The sequence below is a fragment of the Sorex araneus genome, chromosome X (assembly GCF_027595985.1).
Source record: "Sorex araneus isolate mSorAra2 chromosome X, mSorAra2.pri, whole genome shotgun sequence".
In the NCBI taxonomy this organism is placed as follows: Eukaryota; Metazoa; Chordata; class Mammalia; order Eulipotyphla; family Soricidae; genus Sorex; species Sorex araneus.
In genome coordinates, this window is record NC_073313.1 from 307,851,566 (window position 1) to 307,873,359 (window position 21,794).

General features: G+C 44.8%; 1 gene segment (V, D, J or C); it reads right to left on the minus strand.

Moving 5' to 3' along the window:
* Positions 1 to 15,991: 15,991 nt before the first annotated feature.
* On the minus strand, positions 15,992 to 16,472 carry LOC101543866 (immunoglobulin kappa variable 1-12-like). The segment is given in 2 exon segments: positions 15,992 to 16,311; positions 16,424 to 16,472. Coding segments are annotated over 2 exon segments (369 nt in total).
* Between the last annotated feature and the right edge of the window lie 5,322 nt (positions 16,473 to 21,794).

A 21,794-nucleotide genomic window follows, 5' to 3' on the forward strand; every position in this document is an offset into this window, starting at 1 on the left:
GGACCTGATAGCTGAAAGCCAGATAGAGCTGACTCTTATGTGACATTGCCCAATATAGACCCTCCCCCGGGGACAGCATGCAAATACACAGGTGGGTGCATTGGTGTGAAAAGACTTCAAGGAAGGAGTCCCTTCTCTTGAGCAAAGTGACAAATGTGTCTTCTAGTCTATGAAAAATAGTGGAAACATTGACTTAGCCTGGATGGTAGTGGTTAAGATGGAACTTTTCTCAGTCTAACTGTGAGTGACACAGATATGTGTCAATGTTTCTTTTGTTCTGTTTTATGGTTTGTGTGCTTGTTTGGGGACCACACCCAGCGGTGCTCAAGGGTTACTCCTGGCTCTTCACTCAGGAACTACTCCTAGCAGTACTTGGGGGACCATATGGGATGCTGCATGCAAGGCAATCACCTTACACACTGCACTATCACTCTGGCCCCCTCACTGTGTCTCTCATAATTAGTTTATTTCTAATTTATCAGGTGCTCTAGCCATGTAAATATGTGTCTAGTCAACCTCAGGCAAACAATTGACAGAAAAATCTGTGTTCCATATCTCCCATTTGAGAATTTCCTGATTCTGATGTGCAGAGTCTGAACGTTTTTTTTTTTTTTTTTGCTTTTTTTTGGGGTACACCTGGCGATGCTCAGGGCTGACCCCTGCCTCTGCACACAGGAATCTTTCCTTGTGGTGCTTGGAAGACCATATGGGATGCCAGGACTTGAATCCAGGTTGGCAATCTGCAAGGCAAATGTCCTACACACTGTGATATGGCTCCAGCCCCAAGTCTTAACATTTAGAAGGGACATGGGAGAGTCCAATTTCACTGTTTCTGCTGTAATCAGGTTAATAGTTTTACATTGTTATAGTCAAGAATTTGGAATTGCCTTTCTATTGGGGCCTAATGAATTGAATTCATAGTGAAACATGTTCAAGGAGTTTGACACAGAACAAAAAAAATCCCCATTTTATTGATATTGCATTTATACTCTCAAACTACATCCAAAAATGTTAATAAGATCATGCAAGTCGAACTACATTTGACTATATTTTAAGAAAGAGGATTATACATGCATCAATAAGGCTTAAATTCAGTTACAGTCATATATAACACTGGAGCAAATTGTCTCTCTGGAGGTCAGTGCAGGAGGTGCTTTTTGCCATAGCTGACCCTGGGTCGTGAATCCCAGGGTCTCTTAGGGATTCAACCCAGTGTCTCTCAGGGGGCTCCATAACCAGCGCAGATTATTGAACTTAAAATTTTAGGGTCTAAATTTTACAAACTATCAACCCTTCCTTGGTCCCACAGTATGTGAATGATGTTTTCTTTAACTATATAAGACGGCAACAGACTCTTACAAATAGTTAAATCAGTACATGAGCACTGTTGTCCCAAACAGGGCACTGACCCCCTATTTTGTTAGGAAACCCCCAAATTTCATATCTGTCTCCTTGGCTGTGCCTCTGCTTAGGCCTGTTTTCCTGTGGGGCTGGTTTGGGGAGGGGCCCTGTTAGGCTGCCTGGTGCCCTGCAGTCCTGCAGCCCTGACTGTCATTCCCCACCCCCAAAGAGTGAAGAAAATCCAAAAAATCTACCCCAGCTCTGTGACTTGAGCTTGTGCCTTTGGTTTGACCCTGTGGAAGGAAGGACTCTGTGTCCGGAAGTTGTTTTTGTTTTTGGTTTGTGGGCCTAAGGGGTTGTACCCAGGGACATCCTATGACTTACTTTTTCCTCTCTTTTCCTTTATTCCTTTACTTCCCTTTGCTTCCCTACCTTTCCCTCTGTTCCCTTCCCTTTGCCTCCCTTCCCTTCCCTTCCCTTCCCTTCCCTTCCCTTCCCTTCCCTTCCCTTCCCTTCCCTTCCCTTCCCTTCCCTTCCCTTCCCTTCCCTTCCCTTCCCTTCCCTTCCCTTCCCTTCCCTTCTTTTCACTTTCCCTTTCCTTCCCTTCCCTTTTCTTTTCCTACCCTTCCCTTCCCTTTCTTTCCCCTCATTTCCCCTCCACTCTCCTCCCATTCTCTTCCTTCCCATCCTCTCATCTCCACTTCCTCTTTCCTTCCTTCCTTCCTTCCTTCCTTCCTTCCTTCCTTCCTTCCTTCCTTCCTTCCTTCCTTCCTTCCTTCCTTCCTTTCTTCCTTCCTTCCCCTCTTTCTTTCTTTCTTTCTTTCTTTCTTTCTTTCTTTCTTTCTTTCTTTCTTTCTTTCTTTCTTTCTTTCTTTCTTTCTTTCTTTCTTTCTTTCTTTCTTTCTCTCTCTCTCTTTCTTTCTTTCTTTCTTTCTTTCTCTCTCTTTCTTTCTTCTCTTCTTTCTTTCTTTCTTTCTTCTTCTTTCTTTCTTTCTTTCTTTCTTTCTTTCTTTCTTTCCTTTCTTTCTTCTCTCTTTCTTTTCTTATCTTTCTTTCTTACTTTCCTTCTTCTCTCTTCTTTCTTTCTTTCCTTACTTCCTTCTTTCTCTCTCTTTCTTTCTTCTTCTTCCTTACTTCCTTCTTTCCTCTCTTTCTTTCTTTTCTTACTTCTTTCTTTCTCTCTCTTTCTTTCTTTCCTTTTCTTTCTTTTCTTTCTCTCTTTCTTTCTTTCTTCCTTTCTTTCTTTCTTCCTTTCTTTCTCTTTCTTTCTTTCTTTCTTCTTTCTTTCCTTCTTTCTTTCTTTCTTTCTTTCTCTTCTCTTTCTTTCTTTCTTTCTTTCTTTCTTTCTTTCTTTCTTTCTTTCTTTCTTTCTTTCTTTCTTTCTTTCTTTCTTTCTTTCTTTCTTTCTTTCTTTCTTGTAAAAAAACCCACATTCTCCTGACTCTGTGCTCAGTGATTACTCCTTACAGGACAGAATACTGTTGAACCCGGCCACATGCAAGACACCTGCCTACCCTCTGTATGATCTTTCTGAACTGCGCATTGCTAAATATTATAAAGAACTTTTCTTTGTACATAAATAGATGCTAATATTAATACTTGTTTGAAATGTCTCTGGAGACCTTTTTTCTTAACATACACCCTAACTTATATAAGAACCCAGTTCCGCATCTTTAATAAACTCTATTGTTTATAGAGGATTACATCAGCAGACTGAACATGGCTGTGTTCCTGGTATGAGGATGAGGGGAAAGAATTGGAGTGTCATAGTACGCCCACTCTCACCACTTCTCTTCAATATAGTACTGGAAGTACTAGCAATAGCCGTTAGGTAAGAAAAAGGTATTTAGGGCACTCAGATAGGAAAGGAAGAAACCAAACTCTCACTATTCACAGACAATATGATATTATATCTAGAGAAGCCTAAAACCTCTACTAAGAAACTCTTAGAAACAATTAATTTGTACAGTAAAGTCGCAGGCTATAAAATCAATACCCAATTATCCATGGCCTTCCTATATGCAAACAATGAGACATAGGAAAGGGACAGGAAAAAAATAATCCCATTCACAATCGTGCCCCAGAAAATCAAGTACCTTGGAATCAACTTATCTAATGAAGTAAAGGACCTCTACAAAGAAAACTATAAAATGCTACTCCATAAAATAAAAGAGGACATGAGGAAATGGAAACATATCCCCTGCTCATGGATAGGGGGAATCAACATTATTAAAATGGCAATACTCCCCAAAGCATTATACAGATTTAAAGTGAATCCTATAAGGATACCCATGAAATTCTTTAAAGAAATGGATCAAGCAATACTGAAATTCATATAAAACAATAAACACCCACGGATATATAAAACAATTCTTGGGGAAAAGATGATGGGAGGTAAAACCCTCCCCAACCTCAAACTTTACTACAAAGTGGTAACAATTAAAACAGCATGGTACTGGAACAAAGGCAGAGCCACAGACCAATGGAACAGAGTGGAATATCCATACATACAACCCCAAATGTATGATCATCTAATCTTTGATAAAGGGGCAAGAAATGTGATGTGGAGTAAGGAAAGCCTCTTCAACAAATGCTGTTGGCATAACTGGATAACCACATGCAAAAGAAAGGGCTTAGACCTCGACCTGACACCATGCACAAAAATCAGATCAAAGTGGACTAAAGACCTCAACATCAGACCATAATCCATAAGGTACATAGAAGACAAAGTCAGCAAAACTCTCCATGATATTGGAGCTAAAGCTATCTTCAAAGATGACATGGAACTAAGCAATCAAGTAGAAACAGAGATAAACAAATGGGACTATATTAAACTAAGAAGTTTCTGCACCGCAAAAGACACAGTGACCTGAATACAATGGCAATTTACAGATGGGAAAGGATATTCACCCAATACCCATCTGATAAAGGGTTGATATCAAGGGTATCAACGACTGGTTGAACTCTACAAGAAGAAAACATCCAACCCCATCAGAAAATGGGCCAAAGAAATGAACAGAAAATTTCCAAGGAAGAGATACGAATGGCCAAAAGGCACATGAAAAAATGCTCTGCATCACTAATCATCAGGGAAATGCAGATCAAAACAACCACACACCACAGAGAATGACACAGATCTAAACGAACAAAAACAACCGCTATTGGAGAGGATGTGGGGAGAAAGGGACCCTTCTACACTGCTGGTGGGAATACCGACTGGTACAGCCCCTTCAGAAAACAATATGGATGCTTCTCAAAAAATTAGAAATTGAGCTTCCATTTGTTCCAGCAATACTTCTGGGAATATATCTCGGGGAAACAAAAAAGTATAGTTGAAATGACATCTGCACTTATATGTTCATCGCTACACTGTTTACAATAGCCAGAATCTGGAAAAAACCTGAGTGCCCGAGAACAGATGACTGGTTAAAGAAACTTTGGTACATCTATACAATGGAATACTATGCAGCTGTTAGAAAAGATGTAGTCATGAAATTTGCATATAAATGGATCAACATGGAAAGTATCATGCAAAGTGAAATGAGCCAGAATGAGAGGGACAGACATAGAAAGATTGCACTCATCTGTGGAACATAAAATGGCAGAGTAGAAGACTAACACCCAAGAGTAGTAGTATACAATACCAAAAGGTTGAGTCCATAGCTTGGAAGCTGGCCTCACATTCTGGGGGAAAGGTAATCCAGATATAGAAGGGAACACCAAGTAAAATGTTATTGGAGATCCCACGCGGGAAGGGAGATGCATGCTGAAAGTAGACTAGAGACTGAAAATGATGGCCACTCAATACCCCTATTGCAAACCACAACACCCAAAAAGAAAAAGAGAGAACAAATTGGAATGCCCTGCCACAGAGGTGGGGTGGGGTGGGGGTGGGATTGGGGGGTGGGAAGGATACAGGGTTCATTGGTGGTGGAGAATGGACACTGGTGGAGGGATGGGCTCTCGAAAATTGTATGAGGGAAACACAAGCATGAAAATGTATAAATCTGTAACTGTACTCTCATGGTGACTCACTAATTAAAAAATAAATTAATTAAATTATTTTTAAAAAGTATTGGGGTGTCAGGAGCCTCCTTGTGAAATCTCTCACAACCTTCCTGTGGAATCACCATGTGTCTGTATCTGATACTCTCAGCAATGGAGGCATCAAGAGGAGCAGGTGGGATAGCCCAGCCTCACACGCCTGATTTATGGATGTTCATGTTCTGGCCAGTATCACTGTGGGAGGAGTATCCCAAAATTGTAGACAGTAATAAGTGGCATCATCGTCTTCAGGTTTCAGGCTGTTGTTAGTGAGAGTGAAATCTGTCCCAGATTGACTGCCACTGAACCGGGGAGGGACATCTTGCCCTAATTGTATTGCCTGGTAGATGAAGAGTCTGAGAGCTTTCCCTGGTTTCTGATGATACCAGACTAACCGTTTGCTAATGCTCTGAGTGGCCTTGCGGTGATGGTGACTTTGTCTTCCAGAGATGCAGACACAGATGGAGACTGGCTCATCGGGATATCACACCTGGCACCTTAAATTGAAAATATAAACACACATTGTTGCCATTCATCTTACTTTAAATCATTCTCCCTGATGCCCAGGTAGCACTAGATCCAGTAAACCCGCATTTCCCTCCTTACCCGAGAGCCAGAGCAGCAGGAAGCTGAGTAGCTGCACAGGGGCCCTCATGTCCACTCTGGGTGTGACAGAGACTGACCCTGCAGGGTGACACAGACTATTATTGAGTGTCCAGGCATGAGCTCTGAGGACTTGCAAATGAGAAGGGGCTGGGCAGGCTGGGCAGGCAGAGTGGGGAGTGTGTGTGTGTGTGTGTGTGTGGGGACCAGCCCACCTGCAGGGAAGTCAGGGGTGTGGGTCCCTGCTCAGAAGCAGAACTTTGCCCACAGAGAACATGCTCCTCTTCCCTGGCCCAAGAAGTGCCCCAGTGTGAGCACAGAAGGGTGGGTTCCTGGTCTCCTGAGAGTCAGAAAACAGCTTCTTGCTCTCTCTGCCCCAGACAGGCTTTGTCAGAACACACCGCTGTCCTGAATTCCTCAGGAATTGTACAAATTCTTTTAATTTCTAATCTGTGGATATAACTGAGGCAAGGTAAATTGTCTCTTAGCTTAAGAATCGCATTATATTTTACTAAACTTTGTAAAGTATCAAAATTATATGTTTTTTTATTTGATGAGGCGGGGATTATCCATTAGTGCTCAAAGAACCTGACAATCATTGAACATCATGTAGCCATTGGGATGAGCATTTCAATTCCGGGGACCAAAGATGCTAGGCTATTGTGTTTCTGTAGTGTTGGAACTGTCAGGCCTTAATCTGCAGGTGCTCTGGGTCAAGTGGGTCCTGTGCTCACATGTGGACCCCAGCTCATGTGTCCTGATGGGTCAGTCTCCCTCACCAATGACTGTACTATTTTGTGTGAGAAATTGTTATTATTAGTAGACAGGAATTCAATGAGTGAAAAGGACAATGTGTGCAGAAAGGGGTGGCTGAGAGAGTTCAACTTGACTGACTGCTCATTGAATATCCTTTGTCTCATCACAGGTGAGTCTCTTGCTTGTAAACCTCGTGGTGCTCTGAAGGCATAGCAGCTTTCAGACACCAGATGAAAGACTTAGTGTCTTGAGAAGACTGAGGTGATAACACCACAGAACAGTCAATGACAGCCCCCTCACAGCACCTGGGGTTCACTGGCACTAAACAAACACCTCTATGGGATGCAGGGTGACACCTGGGGGAGTCAGTCAGTGTGGGGTTAAGATAGAACACAAACACGGAGAACTATCTCTCTGGCTGGGGCAGAGACCCATGATGAGGGAGTCAGTATCCGGGTTCCTCAGGGTGCCATCCCACCACCCCTTCAGCATCACTGTTCTTTCATTCTGAGGCTGTCCCTGGAACTGCAAACCATGCTCTCCTGCAGTGTCCTATGGCCCCCACCACTGAATTCAGCACCCGACAGACCAAACCAGACCCCCATGAACCACCTGTTCAGCAGGTCATACACATGCTGAAGTACTGAGTATCCTGGGGAGGGTCTGGAATGTTTCCCAGGAATCGGCAGGTCCCAGGGGAGCCCTGCAGTGACCATGGAGTCTAGAGGAGACGGTTTCCTCTCCAGTGATCAGCCTGTGACTGGGCCTTCCTGAGTTCTTCTGTCAGACAGGAGCAGCTCCCTGGGCTCCCCTTCTGCAGGGCCCAGGACAGGACCCTCCAGGACAATTTGTTGCCGCACACCTGACTGTGCAGAAGAGATCTCCACTTTCTGCCGCCATTGATCTTCATACAGCTGGATCCTGCATCCTAACGGCCTCTTCTGCCATCCTGAGGGAGCTTCCAACCAATACCTACTTACTGCTCCCTCACCACATTTATTGAAAACTAGGGTCAGTAACAGACTGGATGTAAGAGATACTTGAGCCCCACTCTGCAGGCAGCACAGCAAACTGGATGAACTGATTTCCAGGTATAAATGTAGGGGTTGTCCTGTCTGCATGTACACCAAGATGTCAGTGAGGACGCTGTGTGGCCCTTTGTAGCCTTCCAGACTGTTTCCCATCTCACCACAGTGTGACGCAAAAGTTCACACACACTCCAGGCTCCAAAAGGGAGGCAGAGCAATGCAGCGAGGCTGTGTGTTGAGGAGAGGGGAAGGGAATGGCAGAAGACAGAGGGATATTTCAGAGCTGTTCCCCTGTCGTGTTGCTCTCAGAGACCCCTAGACCACAGAAGCCCCAGAATAGGAGCAGCTGGGGGAGGAATATTGCTCCAAGTGGGATATCTGTCACCAGGAGCACTATCCTGGTGAAGGTGAGAGTCTTTTGTCTGCACTCACTGTCCCGTTTCTGGCAGAGCACCAGGTCAGGCTGTATGGAAACTATAGCCTGGGAGAAAATTATGAGTTTTCTCTGATTATTTGATTTGCGTGTGTGGGTGTGGTGCAGTAGCTGCTCACCAATGCTACGAGTGCGTTTGTCCCTCTACGCAATTCTTAGCCAACTGCGCTAACCACTTCAGTTGTTGGCTGAAGAGTTGATTTGCAGCTTTTTGTGGCTTATGGTGCTGGAGACCACCAGGGCACACCCCATGCCTGTGTCTACCATGGTCAGCAGGTGGTACTCAGAGACTTCCAAGAATACCCCATAGATACTCGGATAACTGTGCTGCCATGAACCACCTGCGTGGATTGAGTCATAAACTGCAAGTACTGTCTCTCCTCACTGGGTTGGGCTGATCTCAGGATGAGATGTTCCTCACAGCCCTTGTGGCGCTGAAGGTGCCAGGGTCACCCTCCTAGAAAGAGTCAGGGAAGTTGGAAGGGGATCACACAGTATCCCCACCGACTTTTTATTGGACAAACAAACAGAATAATCCCTACATTAATACTTAGAAATTAGTTCATTCAGTCTGAAGTGTTCCCCTTTTACTTTATATAAAAACTGTGGTGTGCAAAGTTGTTTATGAGGATTTCTTAGAGATATTCTGTATTCCAACACCATTCCCACCCCAATTGCACCATCCCACCTCCATTATTTTCAATTTTCCTAAAGCACCCCTTCAGCCCCATAGAATTCCCTCACTAATTAATTTTATGTAGCTTGTCTTAAAATGATTTCCTGAAAGAATGATAAAAAAAGATTTTTAGATGAAAGTTAGTGAAGATTTTTGTATCTCCCCAGGCAGCCATTAAGACCTTGTATAAGAGATCACTATGAATTGTGACAGATTAGCCTTCTGTGCTTACATTTTGATTGGTAGAGATTGGATGTCTTCTATATTACATCACACCCAATCTGGTGTGCGACTCCTGGTTTATCAGTGCTGTGGAGTTGAGTTGTTGCTCCAGGAATCAAAACTTTGTAATGGGAAGATATAGTTGCAGTTAAATTTTAACTGGGTGGCAGATTGGGTCAAGTGTGTGACTGCCAGGGCCTCCAGAAGTACAGGGTGGTGAAGGGAGGTAGCCCCCATTAACTCTTTGAAAGCCTAGAGTTCAGTCTCAAAAACCCACAAATCTAAGATTTTCAAGAGATTAAGTTTTTGACTGAGGCTCGTCTTGAGCAGTGCCTCCTGCAAACAGCATGAGAATCATTGTGGAATGTGAAGCTTTTCGGCTGCTGAGGTTCACCCATTCTCCTCTAGCCTGCCCCTTATGACTCAACCTCACGTTGGGTCTAGAGGAATCTCTGCAACTTGTTGATCTCTTTCAAGATTTATTCATTTCCTCTGAATCACAGCTGGTGAACCCTATGCACTTTCTGATCAGCAAACAAAACATTATACAGTTTTATCTCCAAGGCCATGTTGGTCTTTTAGTCAATAAGCCAAGGATGAATACTACGGCTCTTTTTCTCAGCAAACAGAGAAGCAAGTGATGAAAATGAAGAAAATAGCAAAGCCCCTTTCCCTACTCTCCCCTTCTTTCCCCACTACTGTGATGTGTCCCACTCAGAGGGTGCCAGGTTTGAAGCATCAGCTCAGGTCCTTCACAGAAGCAAACAAGCTGGGGGTTCACGCCACACACTCAGGACTTTCTCACTCTGGGAGTCAGGAGAGGGAAGGTAAAGGCCCCACAGGATCACTTCCGGTGAGACCCTCCTGTCAGCAGGAGCCCTGCTCTCCTCTCATCCAACAGGTCATTCCTGACAGAGGGAGCTGTGTGGACAGAGGGATTTCCCTGGTGTCTCTATACTTTCACCTAATCCCCCTATGTGACCACATATTACTTAAGTGACTCTTAAGATATATCTCCAATAATGAGCAAATAAATATGGGATCAGAAGAGTCCATAAAAGGCAGGCAGAACAGAAGTTCTGTGACTTTTTTTTTGCTTTTTGGGTCACACATGGCGATGCACAGGGGTTACTCCTGGCTTTGCACTCAGGAATTACTCCTGGCAGTGCTCAGTGGACCACATGGGATGCTGGAAATCAAACCGGGTCTACCGCGTACAGGGCAAACACCTATCCGCTGTGCTATCTCTCCAGCCCCATGTGACTTTTATTCATTTATTTATTTATTTATTGAATCACCATGACATACACAATTACAAAATTGTTCCTTCATGATCAGGTTTCAATCATAGAATGGTTCAACAGCCAACCCTTCACTAGTGTACATTTCCCACAACAATGACAAAATCAATTCTATCCCAATGTCAGAGAAGGTGAAAATGTTGCTGTAACTCAGACTCTAGCAGATTTCATACTTTCCCACCACACCCATAGAACCCCCTGCCCCTCCTGACAAGTTATCCTCTCAGTTTTTCTAAGATAATGTGTCCTTCTTTTGTCACTTATGGGGTCTGTCTGCATCTGCTGGTCAGCTGTCATACAATGACTTAATAGGTTCCAGGTGCTGGTACTAGTGGTCCCTCTGACCCTGGGGCATCCAGAGACTTTTCCCAGGTGTTTGGAAAAATGACAAACAGGTGACCAGGAATTCAAAAGTACTCTGAGCCACACATAGGTACATACCCGGTACTATAAACCCAGGGAGATGTCATGGGATTGGTTTTGGAAAAAGCAGAAGGGTCCAAGAGAGGAGTAGGAGATGTAAGAATAAAAGAACACATGGTGTGGGGTGTCAGGAAGCAGAGGGTTCCTCACTCCTCTCTAGAGTGGCTGATGCAGCCTCATTCCTCCTCCAGGATAACCCAGACCTGCTCTGAGAACCACAGTGGATGCACCACTGAGAAGCCCTCCTGACCTTGAGCTCTAGACCAAGAATGATGAAGTTTATTCCTACAACTCAATGAGAAAGCCAGGGTATAATTCAACAGTTTTTGACCCAAAATGTGCTCTTGGTGTGTTATAATTCAAACCCAGAGCTTCAGACATGGGAAACATGTATTTCATATCCGAGTTACATGCCTGGTCTTAGAGTGATTTTTGCCTTGTGCTTTTCCAATGTGTGAATCTATCTACAAATTATCTGTAGGAGAGACTTGTAATGCAACAAGCACAACTCGGTAGTAGCTTTACTTCTGAGGTCATTATTGTATTAAACTATGCAGTTGTGTCTTAAATGCAACCATGGCTCATATCATACACTATACAACTCTGTTGTGAATATTTACCAGTAACAAAGTGTATGTAGAAAGTAATGAATAACATCAGGACTATCAGGCTGCCAACTGTTAATCACAGAGTAGGTCCCCTTCTCATGTCACCAATCTGGAGTGTCAGTGACAAACATGGATAAATCATTTGATGGGTAGTTGTAACCTACCCTCATATGTGCTGCTTCCCTGGGGGAACAGAGACCCTCTCCACTGGTGTATTGGAAAAAGAAGCTGCATGCTTTTTTGGAGTGTCTGTAATGTTGTAAATCATTAAAGAGACGGAGAAAACGTACAGGGAAACAATTGTAAAGTTTGTCCACCCTCTAATATTTGCATTGAGTTGTGCTGCCTGTTTTGAGATTGCTGAGAGAGCTTCCTTTGCTTGTGGATCATTGACTTTGTTCCAACATGATTACTGAACATTTACTGGATGTTTCTCTCAGACTAAGAATGTGTTTAGGCTGTTAATTTATACCTGATTACATAGGAAACTGATAGTTACTCTAATGTCTGATTTTATCTGTAATCATCAATGTGCCAAGGACCCTGGTACACCTACCACCCTGCCCAGGATCATGAAGGGCTTGTCTGCAGTACAGCAGGGGCTCTCATGGTCCAGAGCCCACAGCTGCAGCCTCCTCCCTTGAGACCCCCAATACCTTCCTCTCACTTAGACTCTGAAACTCATTGCTGTTGTCGGCTCACAAGAAAAAAGCAAGTGTGGGCATCTGGCTCAGGCCATGCGGGGAGGTTGTTTTAGGGCTCTATCACTGTAGATATAAGCTTCATAAACTGCATGCAGTGGTAAACTCCAATGTCCTCAGGCAGACGACTTATACTGGACTCTGCCCCCACTGAAAAGAACCTTATCATCTGTGTAAAATCAGCCTCTGAGAGCTATTTTCACACACTTGCCCTCACACACACGGGACCCGCTGCTCCTATTGACCATTGGACACTAACTCAGTTATTGTCCCAGCACTTCTAAGATCCAGGCTCCCTGCCTTGTCAGTTCTGGTTCTGTCTCCATCTAGTGGCTGTTTTCTGATACAGCAGCTGAAATGATTTCAGAAGCATGTACCAGTGATTCTGTTGGAGACTTTTATAAGTGTTTGAAATAGATATTACAAAACATATCATCAGTTCAGTTAGTAAGAACTAAAATGACTCCTCTTCAAATAAACTGATTGACTATCTAGGAAGTAACAACTAATAGGGAAAAGGAATTCAGGCAGGATGTGTGTCACCAGGAGTTAAGCACTAGTTTCTTTCATCCTCACATGACATGGATGTAATTTCAGGCAGATTTTCCGGAAGGAGGAGGAATAAAAAGTGAGAATAGGCAAAATGTCAGAGAGCAAAGGGCTCCTGGCTCCTGACGTAGACTTCTCAACCCAGCTTCGTGCCTCTTCTGAGAACCATCCAGTCCAGATCAGAGACCCATAGATTCTATACCAGTGAGGAGGCCTTTGAGCCACCAGCCTATGGACACACTGGATGTGTGTCCATAGGCTGATGTCTGTATCCATAGCTGCTTTAGAAACCAAATGTAAGAAACCAAACCAAGCATTAGTGCCCAAAAGCAATATTTTAATTTTTAGATGTCCTAATGACCTGGGGCCTCAGACACGTGAAACATGGTCCATATCATATGCATTCCTGGGATTAGATTATATTTAGCATAATAAAAATGTGCTCTGTGAATAGGTGTGCCCACATATGGACATTGGATACCTGAAATATATCCTGTGAAAATAGCTGCTTTTTAAATGTAATTAAAAATATTAATTTAGTCCAATTTAATTCTTTTCACTCAGTTTGGCCACATTAATAGTGAGGTTTTATGCAGTAAAATCCAGCCACATCTCCAGGGAAAGGGCAAAATATTTACTCCTGTTCCCAGCAGCCAAGTGTGTGTGATACAGTGTGGATGCTATATGTGGCAGATCTCTGGAAACTTCCCTGGTTTCTGCTGCTGCTGGACACATATGAAGACTATGTTGAGCCCTGAGGGAAGCTGGATATTGGGCCCACAGGCTGCACCAGAACCCAGACACAGAGCCTGAGCTCCAGGTGTCCCTGTGTTGATTGTGTTCCCAAGGACTTGCTGGTGCCATTGATGTGCTAGAGCAGGCAGGGCTGTGACACTGCACGGGCTGAGCCAGGGTCTCATCTGAGTGCCCGGATCACAGGCACCTGCCCCTGAGCCCCCACATTCCCGTTCTCAGCTGGAGCCAGAGCCCAGGGCCTGGGGGACTCAGAGCCCGTGTTCAGGGAACAGCAACTCCATGGCCCAGGGGCTTCCTGCCCACAGGCGGGACCAGTTTGGTAAAGCCTCTGAGTGGTTGGTCTGTGCTGAGGGAAAGTGGAAGACTGTAAAAAATATAAACGCACGTGCAGAAGGGTGATGTGATGATGTGTGTTCGTGTGCTTTCGTGGCAGCGCTCTCTCTCTCTCTCTCTCTCTCTCTCTCTCTCTCTCTCTCTCTCTCTGCTCACATTCGGTGATCTCAAGCCACTGTGTATGGACCAAATAGGGATGTCTCCTCCTTTGTGCTCTACTTCTGTTTGTACCACTGTGCTCTTTTCTGTCTCTCTGTCTCTGACTCTGTCTCTGTCGTCTCTCCTCTGGTCTCTTTCAATCTCCCTCTCCAGAGCCCTTCTGCTTCTCTGTCTCCAGAGCCCTTCTGCTTCTCTCTCTCTCTCTGGAGCCCTTCTGTTTCTCTCACTGGAGTCCTTCTTACTCTCACTTCTGACTCTGACCCACATTTCTGACTCTGAACCCCTTCGTTCTTACAGTCTTAGCTTCTATAGCAATCACATAGCATGGTGACACAAAGGTGGGTTGAACATTAACAAATCAACAAAGAGGGTAAGACCATTCCTCCAGTAGATTAACTCGAGGACAAAGTCTCATCTAACGAGATTTCTCCAGGTTACTAGGAGATCCACTTAAGGCCGGGATCCCACCCAGGGTGTGTTGCTTTCTTCGTCCCTCAGCTAGTAATCCACCTAATTAGTTGTAGTAAATCTACTTCTAGTTTTTCTAGCAATGTCAATCTGTATGAGCACCATAAGAGATATATCAAACTTAAAGTTTTGATCTTCCTGAGGATATCTCACTATATATTCTAGACAACAGTCTTCAGATCAGGTTAGTCTTCGTAACCCCAGCAGGGTCATAGTCTCGTCGTTATTTTTGGATCATGACAGCATTTGCCTATGACCATAGTCTCAACTTATAGCTGAGTATTGTGGCGTTTTGACCTGGCCCATTTTGATGCCAGAGTAGCTCAGAGATTGCCCTGGGTCCATTCAGTCCCTCTTCGGGACCCTACATTTGGGGTGCTAGGAACTAAGGGAAACTGAGTCGAGAAAGCAGATGCCCAGGAGTAAACATTATTGGAGTCAATCAACTCCCAAGTTACAAAGCATAATATTAACTGTCTTCCTGTGTCCATACAGAAAGGACATTGCTCTCAAGAAAACTAAGTTCCCTGTGGCAAGGCTTAAAGGACAAAACCAATGTTATCCTACAGAAAACAAAAGATGGAATGCAAATCTTGAAGCCTGTCTTTTGAAAAGAGGTCAGCATTTTTTGCAACTAACATCACCCCATTTTAGGGATTCAAATCCAAGGAAAATCAATATTGGTAGATAAATGGTGGACATTTGGCCAACAAGACTGGGAAAATATAATCAGTAATGTGGAGTTTCCTAAGTTAGCAATGATTTCTGTAGATTTATATTCCCTCTGAGAATGTCAAGTCCTGGCCATGCAGGGAAGCTCAGGAGCTGTGATCCAGGGTATTTCCCACGAGGCCTCGGTAATAAGACTTTGGAATAAGTGCAGGATGTGGGCATTTTCCTTTTCTATATTTCCTCTTATGTGCCTCAATTCCTCCTCGCTCTTACCTTGAAATGAAGGTTATACCCCTTTACACATTCAAAGGGATCCAGGATAGTATATGCCACAGTTCATGTCATTGAAACTGTTTTATTTCCCATTAAGATTTCAGGATCAAATTTTCTCAGTCAAGGGAGTAGATCTCAGTCCCAGCTGCTATCTCCCAAATGCACACTCCACAGTGTTGTCAGGGTTTGTCCCCTGGTAAGACACAGTCTCTCCCTCTGTCCCATATCAGACAGGGCATCATGGCAGGGGAAGATGCTCCCTGTCAGATGCCCTCAGTGTGAGGCTATGACACTGCATATGTGTCCTCACAACTCGGATGGCAATATGTGTGATTATTAAAAATAACTTTTAAAACATATTTCTAGGACTTCTACAGTAAGCACACAGATACATACAAACTCTAAATGACACTGTCACCTACTTACTTCAGGAAATTTATCTCTATACAATCAATAAACAGATCTTTTGTCATGTTGTGTTTCTGGGATGAGAGGGAGAATAATGGAGCCTAAAAATGTTTCTTCAGCAAGTGCCAGAACTATCCACCATGCACAGTCTGGCTGCATCTGACACACCCTCAGTGGGGTAGGCACTAGGAGGAGCAGCTGGGGCAGCCCAGCCTCATACAGCTGATGTCTTGGGGTTTATGTCCTGGCGTGTATCACTGTGGGAGGGTAACTACTTCCCTGTTGACAATAATAAGTGGCAGCATCTTCAGCCTTGAAGCTGCTGATGGTGAGAGTGAAATCTGTCCCAGATCCACTGCCACTGAACCGGGGAGGGACATCCGGTCCTAAATTGGTTGCACGGTAGATGAGGAGCCTGGGAGCTGTCCCTGGTTTCTGCTGATACCAGTATAACCAATTGCCAATACTCTGACTGGCCTTGCAGGTGATGGTGACCTTGTCTTCCAGAGATGCAGACACGGATGGAGGCTGGCTCATCTGGATATCACACCAGGAACCTGGGGTTGAAATTATAAACACACATTATCATCATCATTAATTGCACTTTAATATATTTTGCCTGAAGCATAGGTAGCACTAAACCCAGTAAACCCTCATTTCCCTTCTTACCCGGGAGCCAGAGCAGCAGGAAGCTGAGGAGCTGCACAGGGACCCTCATGTCCACTCTGGGTGTGACAGACACTGACCCTGCAGGGGGACACAGACTATTATTGAGTGTCCAGGCAAGAGTGAGTCTGAGGACTTGCAAATGAGAGGGGGCTGGGCAGGCAGAGGGGGGAGGGTGTGTGTGGGGACCAGCCCAGCTGCAGGGAAGTCAGGGGTGCGGGTCCTTGTGGAGAAGCAGAACTTTGCCCACAGAGAACATGCTCCTCCCCAGGCCCCAGGAGGAACCCAGTGTGAACACAGAGGGGCAGGTCCCTGGTCCCCTGTGTTAAGACACATCTTCTTACTATCTCTTATCCAGAGAGAGGCTTGGTCGGAACACACTGTCATAGACCTCCTCAGGAATTGTACAAATCCTTTTGATTTATCATCTGTGTATATAATTGAGTCAAGGGGAGTTTTCTCTTTGCTTTGGAATTGCATTATATTTTACTGCATTTTGTAAAGGATTAAAATTTTATGTTTTTGTATTTGATGTAGGGGTAGGGGGGGTCTTTCTGTCAGTGCTCAGTGAGCCTGATGGTCACTCTGAACTTCACATAGTCATTGGGATGAGCAGTTCCATGCCAGGGACAGGATGCAAGGCCATTGTGATGTTACAGTGCTGGAACTGTCAGTCCCTTATCAGCAGGTGCTCTGGGCCATGTGAGTCCTGTGCTCACATGTGAACCCCGGCTCATGCCTCCTGATGACTCAGACTCCCTCACCAGTTGCTGTATTATTTTTTGTGTGAGAAATTGTTATTATTTGAAGACAATAATGCAATGAGTGAAAAGGACAATATGTTCAGAAGGGGATGGCTGAGAGAATATAACATGTCCGACTCCTCAAAGAATATCCCCTGTCTCATCATCACTGCATCCCTTGATAGCAAACTTCATGTTGCTCCAAAGACACAACCACTCTAAAATACCATATTCTTAAAGACTTAGTGTCCTGAGGATATTGAAGTGATAATATTACAGAACAGCCTATGACAGCCACCTCACAAGACATGGGATTCACAGACACTAAACAAACACCTCTATGGGATGCACGGTGCCACCTGGGTTGAGGCGGTCAATGTGGGGTTAAGATAGAACACACATACAGGACAACTGTCACTCTGGCTGGGGCAGAAATCAGTGCTGCATGAGTCAGAATCCAGGTTCCTAAGGGTGCCATCCCACCACCCCATCAACATCACTGTTCTTTCATTCTAGAGGCTGTCCCTGGAACTGCAAACCATGTTCTCCTGCAGTGTGCTATGGTCCTCCACCACTGAGTTCAGCACCCAACAGACCAAACCAGACCCCCGTGAACCCCTAGCCAGCAGGACATACACATGCCAAAGTAATGAGTATCCTGGGAAGGGTCTGGAATGTTTCCCAAGAACTGGCAGGTCCCAAGGGAGCCCTTCAGTGACCATGGAGTCTAGAGGAGATGGTTTCCTCTCCAGTGATCAGCCTGTGACTGGGGCCTCCCCGAGCTCTTCTGTCAGACAGGAGCAGCTCCCGGGGCTCCCCTTCTACAGGGCCCAGGACAGGAGCCTCCAGGGCCATTTGCTGCCTCACACCTGACTGAGCAGGAGAGATCTCCCCTCCCTGCTGCCATTGCTCTTCATGCAGCAGGATCCTGCTCCCAATGGGCCTCATCTGCCCTCCTGAGGGAGCTTTGAACCAATTCCTACTTACTGCTCCCTGAACCACCTTTACCAAAAACTGGGGTCAGTAAAAGACTGTATATAAGAGAAACCTGGGCTCCAACTCTGCAGGCAGCACAGCAGACTGAATGAACTGCTTTCCAGGTATTAATGTAAGTGTTGTCCTGTTTGTACACTAAGATGCCAGTGAGGATGCTCTGTGACCCTTTGCAGCGTCCCTGACTGTTCCCCATTTCACCATAGTGTGACACAGGATAAAATGAGATTTTAGTTCAAAACAAATTCAAAGAATAAACACACATTTCAGGCTCCCTCAGGGAGTCAGAGAAGCGAAGCGGGGATGTGGAGAAGAGGAGACAGTAAAATTTCAGAGCTGTTCCCCTGTCATATTGTTATCAGGGACTCTAAGACCGTAGAGGCCCCAGAATAGGAGCAGCTGGGCGGACTGGTATTGCTCCAAGTGGTGTATTTGTCACCAGGAGCAATGTCCTGGTGAAGGTGAGAGAGTCTTGTGTGTGCACTGACTGTCCCATCCCTGGAAGTGCACCAGGACAGGCTATAAGTAAACTATAGCCAGGATAAAACTACGATTTTTTCTGATCATTTGATTTCGGTGTCTGTGTGTGGTGCAGTAGCTGCTCACCAATGCTATGAGTGCATTTTGTTCCTGTGGGCAATTTGGCCAGCTAAGCCAGTTCAGTGTAGGAGTTGATGATTTGCAGCTTTTGGGTGGTTATTGTGCTGGGGACCACCATGGCACACCCCCATGTCTGTGCCTACCAAGGTCAGCCAGGTGGTACTCAGAGACTTCTGGGAATGACACATAGGTACTCGGAGAAACTGTGGTGCCATGAATCAACTGGGTGGACTGAGACATAAACAGCAAGCCCTGTACTTTCTCTCCTCACTGGGCTGATCTCAGGGTGAGATGCTTCTCACACTTTGTGTGGCGCTGAAGGTGACAAGGATCCCCTCCTAGAAAGAGTCAGGGAGGCTGGAAGGAGTTCACACAGTGTCCCCACTGGCATCTTATTGGACAAACAAACAGAATCATCCCTACATTAATACTTAGAAATTAGTTCATTCAGTCTGATGTGTTCCCCTTATACTTTCCATAAAAACTGTGGTTTGCAAAGTTGTTTATGATGACTTCTTAGAGATATTCTGTATTCCAACACCATTACCACTCCAATTGCACCATCCCTCCACCATTATTTTCAATTTTCCTAAAGCAGCCCTTCAGTCCCATAGAATTCCCTCAGTAATTTATTTTATATAGCTTGTTTATAAATAACTTGCTTAAAAAAGAATGATCAAAAAAGTTTTCTTAGATGAAAGTTAGTGACTATTATTATATCTCTCCATGCAGCCATTAAGCCCTTGTATGAGATCACTATGAATTGTGAAAGGATAGCCTTCTGTGTTTACATTTTGTTAATTTAGGTTGGTTGTCTTCTATATTACATCACACCCAATCTGGTGTGTGATCTTGGTTTATCAGTGTTGTGGAATTGAAATGTCGCTCCAGGAAGTCAAAACTTTGTAATGGGATGATACAGTTGCAGATAAATATTTAGCTGGATGGCAGATTTGGGTCATGTGTGCAACTGCCAGGACCTCTAGAAGAATAGGGAGGTGGAGGGAGGTAGCCCTCCCCAACTCTGTGAAAGCCTAGAGTTCGGTCTCAAAACCCACATATCTGAGTTTTTCAAGAGATTAAGTTCTTGAATGAGGCTTGTCTTGAGCATTGGGCTCCCGAAAGGAGCATGAGAGCCATTGTAGAATGTGGAGCTTTTTGGCTGCTGGGGTTCACCCATTCTCCTCTGGCCGGCCCCTTATGACTCAGCCTCACGTTGGGTCCAGAAGAATCTCTGCAACTTGTTGCTCTCTTTCAAGATTTGTTCATTTGTCTCTGGATCATGGCCAGTGAATCCTGATACACTTTCTGATCAGCAAACAGAATATTCAACACTTTTCTCTCAAAGGCCATGTTGGCCTTTTAGCCAATAAGCCAAGGATGAATACTAAGACTCTTTTTCTCAGCAAGCAAAAAAGCAAGTGTTGAAGATGAAGAAAATAGTGAAGCGCCTTTCCCCACTCTCTCGTCCCCCCCCCCACCCGACACTATCATGATGTGACCCTGCTCAGAGGGTGCCAGGTATGAAGCACCAGCTCAGGCTCCCTCACAGGAACACATAGGCTGGGGGCTTACACCCCACATGGGATTCTCTCACTCTGGAAGTCGGGAGAGTGCAGGTCAGGGTCCCTCAGGGTCAGTTTTGGTGAGACTCTCCTCCTGTCAGCGGGAGCCTCTCTCTTCGCTCATCCAACAGGTCATTCCTGAGTGTGTGCTGTGGGGACAAAAAGGGTTCCCTGGAGTCTCTATACTTTCACCTAATCCCCCTATGTGAGCTTATTTTACTTTAAGTGACTCTTAAGATACATCTCCAATCACTATTACTATTACTATCACCCTGTTATTCATCAATTGCTCGAACAGGCACCAGTAATGTCTTCATTCATCCCTGTTACATGCTAGTGTAGTCAATGGTGTCTGCTCACTTCTGGGACATACAGAGCACTTTATTGTTACTATTACTGTTTTTGGCATATCAAATACATCACAGGTAGCTTGCCAGGCTCTGCCATGGGGGTGGAATATCCATAGATTGCCAGGCTCTCTGAGAACGATGGTGGCTTTTGGATGGCCTCATCATCTTTATGGGTGTTCCCAGTCTACCGAAAGCAAGTCAGATTGCATGTTGTAATGATCCACACACTGACAAACATGAACTGCCTGCATCTCTGGACAGCACCTGGGACATCTGCAGCCTCAGGTTGATCTCCCTGAGATTGAAGGAATGCCCTGAGGTGAAAACAAGCAAGTATGTTAAAACCAAACACATGTGTGCTGATTTAGGTACAACAGTGGGCTAGAGTATAAGCAGTCATGTGGCCGTGAATGCAGCCACGCACTCCAGGAGATTCTGCATTGCCCTCTTCTGGTAGCTTTGTTTTATAGTCTCTGAATATTGGTCGTTGATGTGATTACATGGTGCTGGGGGCAATTTTTGGGTGTGACTGCCAAGCTACTGGAAGAACTTGGGATCCGGGTGGAAGAGGCCCAGTCCTAATATGAGCAGGCTTGAGATCTCAGCCATGGGTCCCGCATACCTGGGCTCCTCTGCCACTTCCTTCATGAGTGAGGCTCGTCTGAGTGTTGGGAGTGGCCTTGAGCATGGTGTGGTTGGGTTCAGGAGGTTTTCGGCTGCTGGGGTTCTGGTTAGGGCGGGAAGAGGACTCAACCTACCCCCCTACAAGGGGCCCCAGAGAAGACAGCCTGGAGTGAGGTCAGGAGATTTTGAGTCACTCTCTTCCGGGGGCTTTGTCTTATAGTCATATATCCAATATTGAGCAATAAATACGGGATCAGAACAGTCCATAGAAGACAGGCAGGACAGAACTTCTATGACTTTTATATATTTATTTATTGAATCACCGTGACATACACAATTACAAAAATCATTCGTTCATGATCAGATTTCAATCATAGAATGGTTCAATAATCAACCCTTCACTAGTGTACATTTCCCACAAACAATGACAAAATCAATTCTATCCCAATGTCAGAGACAGGTGAAAATGTCGCTGCAACTCAGACCATAACAACTTTTA